The sequence below is a fragment of the Parus major genome, chromosome 6 (assembly GCF_001522545.3).
Source record: "Parus major isolate Abel chromosome 6, Parus_major1.1, whole genome shotgun sequence".
Lineage (NCBI taxonomy): Eukaryota > Metazoa > Chordata > Aves > Passeriformes > Paridae > Parus > Parus major.
This window is the reverse complement of record NC_031775.1, coordinates 14649324-14659737: the sequence shown is the minus strand read 5'-3', so window position 1 is coordinate 14659737 and position 10414 is coordinate 14649324. Positions and strand designations below refer to the sequence as shown.

Below are 10414 nucleotides of genomic sequence, written 5' to 3'. Positions count from 1 at the left end.
TGTCTGTGTTGGGTGCAGTGTTGTTGTGCCTGTGCTGGGTCTGCCCTGCTGCTTTATGGAGTTGGGCCAGGTCTGCTGTGAGTTCTCTGGGGCAGTCAGGACAGTGGGATTGATAAATGATGTGGCTTGGGCAAGAGTAGCCACTCAGTGTCTTGGACTGCAAATGTCTCCAGAAGCTGAGACCTCAGTTCCCAGTGGTACCACAGGTTGCTAGAGGAGGTGTGTCATTTGCATATGTTTGCATGAAGGTATCCTTTGCATGTGTTTTCTATATTACGAGAGACAAACCTGTTTTGTTTATATTGCTCTCTATCTCCCAGATTATTATCAAATGGGTTTCACTTTCCACAAGTCTTGACTGAGGAATCTGGGTTTATGCCCCCACCCAGAACACCCACAGTGCCCGACTCTCCTGACTTGCCCTGTAATGATGAACCCTTTGGTGTGATCTTTACCCCCTGGAACAGTCTTATAGCCAAGCACTGGCATGATCAACTGAGGACCTAGAAGAACGACAACTTCTTTACTGATAGTGGCAGGAATATTTATTGAGATGGATGCAGTTGTCCTTTATGTGCAGTTTGCTGCTATGCCTGATCTTCTCAATCCCCAGCTGCCAGGTTATGAGCATGAAGACAATTACACTCTTTGTAGTAAGAGGGGTAACAAACCATCAGTTAGTGTGAGGGTAAGAGAGTATCTGCATCTGTCCAACAGTCACGTGTTTTCTCTCTGACATATATGTTTTGGTGTTGGATTTCTTGGCATTTGGGTCAGTATAGCCAATCCTGCCTGCTTAGATGCTAGGATAGTTTCACAAGTGAAAATCTTTTGGGTCTTCCTCATGGCTGTTGGTAGTGTTAGGAGAGGAAAACAGGTGTAACACTATCAGGATGACAGACAATTCAACTTCAGCCAAGTTCAGTGAACAGAGAAATTATCTCCCATTTTGGGTTTTCATGGGAAATCACCTTTGCCTCAAGTGAAATGGGTAGTATGGATCAATAAGGAAACAGAAAATGAAATCTTAGCAAAATCAGTCATATAAAAACTGAAATCTTGCAAAGTAAGGGATCCCTGAAGTGTTCCATCTAATATATTTGTACTTTCAGTAGTCATTTACATCTACCTCAGTGACTTCAGAAAGACTGCAGTCACCAAAACAGTGTAACACCATAGGAAGCAATGTATAAAAATTCCAAACCAATTGTCAGTAGTTTGTAAACCTCTATATCTATCCCTATCCCAATAATCAGCTGCTAAATAGAAATCTCTGGGGTTTCTGTTGCATGAGTTAAATCCTTCTGTGGCACTTTAAGCATACTTTTTTAGTAGTTCAATGATTTTCACATACATTTTCTCAGTTGCATCAAGGCCCCAGAGGAAATCGAGATGTCCCCAGGCAGGAAAATGCTCATGGTAAATGAGATTAGTAATCCGAGGAAGTAGCCTTGCCATGTCTTTTGGATCTGCAAATTTGTCCTGTCCACCACTCCAAACAGCAGTTGGTGTCTTTATCTCCTCAATCCTGTACACAGGAGGAGCAGTCTGTAAGACAGGGAGGAGACCTGAGTGAATGCTGCTGCTGTATCAAAGCTGTGTTTAGAGAAAGGTTTCTGATGAAGCACCTCTCTTTGTCTTTTGCTTCTGCACTGCCTACAGTAACACCATAAGGATGAAGGCCACCCTCTCATTGTTCATTGCCCTAACCCCATTCCCTGCCTTGCTTGTCATCACAGAAGTTGTTAAAGAAACGCAGAAGATTAAAATGGAGATAATCTGAGATCTCCACCAAATGACTTAATGCAGGATGTTTATTTGTTGGTATGGTAAGGGACTGTGCACAAGATGTTTTTAAACTGACCTCTGTTATCAAAGGGTGATTCAGTTATCTTTCTTTTTGACTGGTTTTTGGGCAATTTCTTAACCTTCCACAGCTTTGGGAATAAAACACTGCCCATTTCAAAATTTAAACTTTAAGTATTTTAAGGCTGTGTGTGTATGAAAGGTGTCTGAGAAGGAAGGTGTCTGGAATCTTTATCCACCTGGAAAACAATGTGTCACCCATAAAATAATCTGCACTGACTCACAAAGCGCACTACAAGTCAACTGATCCGATCTAACCTCAAAATATTATCAGACAAATTGCAAGTGTTGCAAGAGGAGCACAGCATTTTTGAGTGTTGACTACACAGTAACTAAAGTTCCTACAGACCGAATTTTACCTGTTTCCTTTTTTCTATACAGGATACTTTAGTTCTCCCCAGCAGTCCCCACTGTGACATATTGAACCATCCCTTAAGTTTAATTTTTACAGCAAGTAAGCTCTGAAAACCAAGTTATGAAGTTATGCATTTCCACTTTTTTTTTTTTTTTTTTTTTTTTTTTTTTTTTTTTTTTTTCCCTTCTCCCCCTTTTAGTGTTTAACTGAAAGACCTTGAGGATTTTTGGGAAAGTAAAGAGCTCTGTACTCATCCAGTCGTAAGACCTGGGTGCAGCTCTTAGCCTTTTGGGAATGGCAGGTAAGCTGACACATCCCTGCATCAGTAGGGGAGGCTGTAAGAATCTGTATATGCCGTGTTTGTGAATAGACTTTGACAATTGTGAGTATTAGATTCAGGTGAAACTTGACCTAAGGTCACCTTCCCCTTCTTTTTGTAGCACTCAAGGTGCTAATATATGAATTTTTCTATTCTTTGTTTTGCCAGGACCCAAGGATGAGTTCTCAGAAAAATGAACTGCCTTACCTGGTTGTATTTCTTCATGTTTTCCTTACAGCCATAGTCATAAGCTTGAAACTGGTCTGCACGTATGATCTATGAATATTGTAATGAGGACAGATAAAATGAAAGTGTTAAGAGAAAGATTGCAGGAGTTGTTTTCTTGCATATGATTGAAGTCTCAGACCGTAGACAGGATTTCAGGGATAGGAAACCCCTGAAGAGGGATTGTGGGATAAGTGATTTCACCACCTTTCCCCTTGCTGACATTCTCTCCTGATCTTCAACCACCACCCTTGTTATGTTTAGTTATTAAAACCTTGCTGCCCTATCTTAATTGGCTCTTTAGTTAGCTAACATGACTCTTTGTGATGCAGGAGCATGTCAGGGCTCTCACTAGCCTGGGATACCTCCTCACAGTCCTTGACTTTTGTGTGCCTGCTTGGTCTGGTCTGGCCTATCGATATCAGAGGCTCTGTACTGCACTCAAGAGCATTGGCAGCAGGCTGTGATTACCTTGACACTAACCTGTTGTCTTCTGTGATCTGTCTGAAAGGAAAATCAAAACAATAAAGGATTAACCTGTCCTACTGATAATGTGTGCGCATTTTTTTTATCCAAACCTCTAAGTAAATGAAGATATGATAGAAATGTGCTAGCTCATCTCTGTTTTCAGGCTCTGGGTGCCTGGATATCTTGGGTGCTCTGGGTATCCTGGTCTGGATACCAGGAATTTTAGGCAGGGGGTGTACAGAATGCATGTATTTAAGGGCTGGTTTAAGTGGCACAGCTCACTTAGAGTTCACTTAAATTCACAGTTCACATAGAGTGATGTGTTTCTGAGCAAATACCATCTTGCCCTGGCCTGATTTGGAGCCTAGGCAGAACAAACTCAGGTCTGAAAGTGCCATGAGGTACAAGCAGAAGAGGCAGTTCCCCATTTTGCCATTGTGCCAGCAGGATTTGTGCAGTAAACTGGCTTTTGGAGGCAATAAAGGCTGCAATTAACCCTCTGGGAGACAAGCTTTGACCTAGATCACTTCTTTGTCTGGTTCATCCCTGACTGTAAAGTTCTCACTTATGCCACCTGCCAAGTGCCTAGATCGTGCTTGTGCTCACTTCTGGAGCTTTTAAGGCATGCATCATAAACAAGGATGGAGGCTGGATGCCATTAGAGCTGACCATGGAGAGGTGTGAGGTGCCCTGGGGAAATCTCAGAGCCTGCTGCCAAAGGGGAAATTCAGGGAATGATCTGGTAAGCCATGGGAAACGGGGCTCCCTCTGTGACAGGAGATGTGAGGGGAGATTTCCAGATCTGTCACGTCTGGACTTCCCTGTTGGCTGTCAGTTGCATAAAAAGCCATACTAAGAGTGTTTATATGTCAGCACAGTTATACCTGATGCCAGTGAATAACGTTCTGTACTGATGTTCCAGCTGGGTAATGTCCTGAGTATGAATCTGTTCGGCTCTGGAGACAAAGCAAAAGTGTTATGAAGGCAGAGATCCAGTGATGTGACAGAGTAAAACTGTGAAGGCCCTGAGCAACATACTGCTGCTGTGTATAAAACCCCATTTTTATAGGATATTCTTCAGGTATAAAAAAGGAAGTTGAGGGAAGATTTATAACTGTGCTAGTTTACAGTAGGAATGATTAATTAGGATTTTATACTTTTGGGATAATCTTTTCAACAATAGTCCTTAGCCATAGAGAAAATATAATTTGAGAAGCATGCATGGCCTTTTTTTTCCCCTGTTTCTATGATTTGTATGATGCTTTTAAATAGTGCTGTGCACAATCAGTAGAGAAAGATTGTTAATATACAGTTCTCTTGAGCGTAATGAAGCTGCATACGTGAGAGCTTTTTATGGGCACACTTTTTAAATAGTCTGAGAGATGAAAGGCGACTGGAGAGCACACATGTGAAAGGTCTGTAGGAAAAACAGACCAGAGTAGAAGGAATTTTCTGTAAGAAAAGCAGCCACAGTAAAGGAATGCAAACTTTGCAGGGATAAATGTGAAGAAATAGCTTTGAGTTTTGGCTGGAAATGTTTTAATGTGTAGCAAGCAAAAATAAACCATCTCTTATATTCTGAGGAGTCAGATGTCTGTTGTTTAGGAAGGAAGGTAAATGAATTGTGCAAAAGAGGAAACAACCTTTCTCCATCCAGTTGCCCTTCAAAGCTATTTCAGATTTATTTGTATTAAGCTTTTCTTGGATGCGCTTACCGTGTTCATATTTTGTATCATGCCCCCAACTAGGTAGGAGAAGAAACTGCCACAAACTTTTCCTTGACATGCACAGAACTGTGTTACAGGTCCTTTCAACAACTCATTGTAGTGAAGAGCTCCTTTGCAGCCAAGTAGGAACTGAAGGGAGGAAAAGTGAAGAACTTTTCTTAGTTGTTGCAAGATTATTTCATGCAGAAAACTCCCGCTTCTTTAAGTCACAATCTTTAATAGCCTTGCCTCTTCACAAGAGGCAGGATTGCTGAAACTGCTTGCCATCCCACTCTCCTTTACAGTGTGTTCTTCCCAAGGGCAGACCACATGTTCCTTCTTCTCCTTGAGATGAGTGCTGGAGATCACTATCCACTGTTTCTAGTGTGCTGAGCTCAGTGAGAAAGGAAGTTGGCTGCACTGATGGCTGCAGAATATAGGAATTCCCTTTTTGCTCTAATATATTTTCCTGGCAGGTGCAAACTGTACTGTGGGTACCACTGCTAAGTAAAGAGGGATCAGACAAATGAGACAAATGAGGAGGGTGTAAAGCTGAATGCTCTACAGTCACATCATGGGTGCAACTTGGAAAGAAAGAGGATGTGCTTATGTGGTTTGACATAAAGTATAACATGCATGATTTCCACATTCCCTGCAAATTCTATTAAGTTGACACCTTCTGGTATTTCAGTTGAATATATCATTTTAAAAGTAAATATTTTACAAGCATAAATGGTTTTCCTGTCTGATAAAATTCATATGTGAAATATCTTATTTGTGATTTTAATTAGTGCTTAAGGCTATATTTAGTAGACTATATTATATTTCTTTTGTTCTGGTATCTGAAAGTTTTCTTCAGAAATATTTGACTTAAATAAATAATGGTGAAAATATGTCTGCTACCTTAAAGAAATTGCAAAAGAGATACCATGTGAAACCTTGCAGTTTAGCTCTATGGGAAGTCTGAAGTCTACAGGCACTGCCAGCACTCTGATACACTGAATAAAATTCTAACAGATCACCCCTTTAAAGTTCAGGCTGAGTGAGTCCAGCAGAGACAAAGCAGACAATTATGTCTTTCTCATTAGAAGGAGAAATGACTTACCCTAATCAGCAACTTGGGAAGGTTTGTAAGACTAACCAGGGGACTGGTGCCATGTGTGATGGTGGCCACTGGTGCCAAAGCAAAGAATGCTTTAATCTTCTGAGACAAATCAGGGTAAGTAGAAAATGCTATGAAGCCTGCAAGCTCAGAAAAAGAAATCAAGTTGATGAAGAGATCTTAAAGACCAAATAAATAAAAAAGCAGTAGGCAGCAAAGGAGTGAGACTAGATTAGCACCCCATTGGCTGTTTTCCATTTCTGTGCTGCAAATGTAAAGAAAATAATTCTTGCTTAAAACTTATTTGGGAGATAAAGTTCATTCTAAGGATACAAGCTCATTGGAGCATGTACTGATACTGCTTTTGTCAGAACTGACAGTTTTATGTTAAGGCCAGTTTTGGTTGAAAAGGTATATTAATCAGATTTTTGAAATTCAAATTGTCTCTAAAGTTCCTTAAACTCAAAATAAAGAGTTTCTCAGCTTGCAGTCTCAGAAAGACTGTATGTTTGTATGCTGGTATTCAACAATAAAATAATTATCTGAAGATTAAGAATATAATTTTTGCTTGTAACTAAGCACATACTTCTATGAAAGTTAATTCACATATAAAGGAAGAGTATAAGAAAATCATTAAAGCTGAAAAGGGGTTGTCCCATCCTGTTTTCTGAATGTGTTTAAATTTCTCCACTGATGGATTTGACTGGCTGACATAATTATCTAACGACATAGAAGGTGATGGCTTAGTCTGAGTTATTCATTATTCAAAAAGACTCAGAATGCACATATGGGAAGATAGGAAAATAATTTTCTCATAATGCCACTTCCCCCCACTTATTCCTCTGCTTCTGAGTTTGTTTTTGTAAAAGGACAATGGTACTCTGTGACATAAACCCCAGAGTCTGCTCACAGATCTTATCTATAAATCATAAACACCAACACTGACTCTTTGGTACCCAGAGTGTTCTGACATTACCTGCTGCTGCCCCTTCAGAGTGACCAACATAGTAAACATCCTTATGTCCAGTTTTATTCATGATGAAGTTCAGTTCTGCAGGAATATCGTATTTACCTATTTCATCGAAGCTGTGGGGAGAAACACAAAAAGCTGGCAGACAATTTGTCTATCACAGTGTGAGTTACTGACTGTCAGTTTTGTTCATTGCACCAAGCAGGACCCCCAGAAGGAGGAGGTTGCACACTGAGTCTGCATCCTTGCTTGAGCTGGGGAGGTGGGCAGAGGAGTGCAGCTGTGCAGCCTGGCTGCCTGATACTTTGGGCTCTGTGTGGATGAAGTGCCAGTTCCACCTGACAGCTGCAGCCCTTGGGGATTTAATCAGTGCTTTCACCCACGTGGTTACAAGAAATACTTTTCCCTCAGATAACATCAGATGTAGTAGATCAGATTTCTAGACTGAGCTGAGCAGTCTCCTGTTCTTTTTGCACTTGGGACATAGTGTCTGGTGGGACACTTCAAGGTTACAGATGCCTCCCAGTTCTGGAAGCATTTTCCTAAAGAATCCAGCATGGTGGATGGACAAAGGTGACCTGTGTACTTCCAGCTTTGCTTCTGTATGTGCTGCTTCCAGAAGAGCCTGTCAAGATCATGAAGCCAATTCCTTCTTATAACTTCCCTGATTTGCCCAGGAGTGGCTGCATCTGTGGAAAAGAGTTTGTCTACTCTCCTTAAATGTTGCATGTCCCACTTGAAATCAGATTATGTAAAAACATGTAGTGTTTTCATATAATTTAGAAGGGATTTTTTTTTCATATAGCCAGAAGGGGAAAAGTTGTGCATTCTACTAGCAACCTCCTAATCTTGCTAGTTCCCTGAAAGTTGCTTTCTTCAGAAATTCTTTCTCCACAGAGTACCTGAACTGCCAGAACTCTTTCTGGCAAGGCTTAAGGGTCTTGTGTTTTAAAGACCAGGTGTCTCCTCTGCTGTTTCCCAACCAGACATCATAGCCAGCATCTGCAAGGATGAAGCCCAAGCTGTTGTTGGGCAGGTTGGCAATCCAGTGAATAGAATCTGATAAAATACCATGATGTAGCAAGACTGCAGGCTTCTTCCCTGAAACAGAAAAGATTTTCCTAGGCTGTAATAGGTAATGAATGTGTAGTTAAAACTGGGGTGCAGAATTTGGTTTTGCAGGAGTGTTTTAACCAATATACAGAATTCAGGTCGCATTCTAGGCTGAATGACTGGGTGCCCTTGCTGAAATGGAAAGGTATGGAACTTGCCATTGCATATACAAAGGGGAAAGATGGGGAATCCATGTAAGAGCTGACTCTCAGACCTTTCTTATATCCTATAAGTCATACCTGTATTTTGGCTGTTCCTTCCAGCAGGAATTCTGAAAACACCAAGAACGTATCCATCCTCTGTTGTAACTTCATATTCCTCGCTGGGAAATCCATGATATCTGATAATTTCACTCTGTGGGAAGCCAAAGGAAATTTTGTTATCATGCATTTACAGTGTAGATATTGGTGTAAGAACTGAGGCTGCTTCTGCCCAGGAATGTGAAGCTAGCCAAGAACATGCCGGGAAGATAAATGTAAGACAAAAGATAAATAGCATATTGCTAGCCTTTCTCTACTTCTCTGTGTTTTCCTGGTCAGGAGGGACACCAAAAGGGATTCCTGCAGGAAAACAAACCCCAGGTCTCTCTTTTGGTGGATGATCCTATAGCTGCCATGCTGTAGCCATGGAGGCTGGAGGATGCAAACAGCAGCAAGAGGAGTTTGGATGTGGTTCTGTGAAGTGGTTTGTGTATTCTACTTAATGTATCACTCAAATCGTAGTAATTGCTGTAGGTGTGGCACTCAAGCACTACACTGACTTATAAGGGTAGCAGGATGCAGTTAAGTCTTACTTTACAAACAGACCTACTTGGACTGTAATTGTCTGGTGTTTGATTCCCTATTATGGGACAAAGTGAGTGACTAACCTTTTGGGAGATAGTTTATCTTGTTTTGCAAGGCTGACACGGGTCTGTAATGTGATATTCTGCTTTGGAATGTGGTCAAACCACTCAAATAATATCCTATTTTGCAAGCTATGGGTGGTGGGCTGAGAAGTGTTCCTGTTGTGTGGTGGTGTTCCTGTCACGTGTTCCTGTTGGTGTTGAATTATGCTAAAACAGGTCTGACACATCAACCCCAAATTAGCATACTGATAATGAGGCAAAGATCTTGAAAAGGTAAATTGCTGAGACAACCTGGAGACATAATATTGGCAGTTGATCACTTTATACTATAGAGGTCCAGTCCACTTTCATATGGTTAGGTTGTCCTAACATATCCCTTCTTGGAGTGTGTATGAAGATTTCTCCTCTGGGTTGGGACCCCCATCAAAGTTACTCCTTGAGACGGTGCAAAAGAGATTTCCCCATGGTTTTTGGTGTGGGTGTGAGTGAGTTACATCAATCTCTACTTTAATAATTGTTTCTTTTTGCTAGTTAAAACAATAGTTTTATATGATTGCTTTGATATAATGCACTGTCATGTATTATCTTATTCTAATGGTTTTAGCTACTGTTTTGTGTAGTAAAAAAATCTGATTTGGGTATCTTTTTCTAATCATTAATTTGAATAAATAATTTTTTTATATAAGTATATCTGGTTTTCCATGGTTAGTCCTGCAGGACAAAGTTGTAGAATGCTTCAATCACATTTATAATTCCTTAGGCTTCAGCAGTGAGAGTTGGAGGCTAGGACTGGATTCAGCTGCACCCAAGCTCCTCTTTGATAAGGAGTTTAGAAATCCAGAGGATCCTTTCAGAACATCCTGACTCAGCAGAAGGGCTTCTCTAATGAACTTTTTCAGAAGCTCCCACTCTCCCCCACAGCAAGGCTGTACCTTTCCAGGGAGTAAACATGCAGCAGTATCTCTATCTGGTGCCCAGTGAACCCTTTCTTGCCGAAGTGTGGTTAAGCAAGCCATGTAGGGTGGATCTCCTGTTACAGTCACTCACAGCACCACCTACTGCACTTCTGCCATGGTGAGGAAATCTTCCATGATTTAGAGCAAGGGGTTTTTCTTGTGGGAATCTGCTGCTTGAAGAAGGGGTTCAAGCACCCTTACCACTGCACTTGGCAAACAGGTTATTACAGAAGGACAGGCCATGAGAAGCCAGCCTTCATTTCCACTGCAAAGGAATTCTTCTCTCTAGCTCAGACTGTTTGGATAGGAGCACCAACATTTCCTCTAGGTCCTTGGTGCAGGAGGTGCCCCTCTGAAGGGAACTTACTTTAGCCTCCTGATAGGCACTGTTAGTGGTAGTGGGAGAGAAGATTTAGAAAAAAGGGAGAGAAGGTGACCCAACTCACAACATTCATGAAGCATTCGGGGTTGCGACTCTTCTTGCAGC

At 41.2% G+C, this 10414-nt stretch overlaps 1 protein-coding gene across 1 annotated transcript; it reads right to left on the bottom strand.

Moving 5' to 3' along the window:
* Nucleotides 1-366: 366 nt before the first annotated feature.
* LOC107206874 (lysosomal acid lipase/cholesteryl ester hydrolase-like) lies at nt 367-10408 on the bottom strand. The gene is made up of 9 exons (XM_015633253.2): nt 10374-10408; nt 8364-8478; nt 7914-8112; nt 7018-7127; nt 6045-6181; nt 4949-5089; nt 4118-4189; nt 2748-2816; nt 367-1548 (listed from the first exon to the last, which is right to left on the bottom strand). The coding sequence occupies exons 1-9, from the start codon at nt 10380-10382 to the stop codon at nt 1315-1317; spliced, it is 1086 nt and encodes a 361-aa protein (XP_015488739.1). The 5' UTR covers nt 10383-10408; the 3' UTR covers nt 367-1314.
* Nucleotides 10409-10414: the final 6 nt, after the last annotated feature.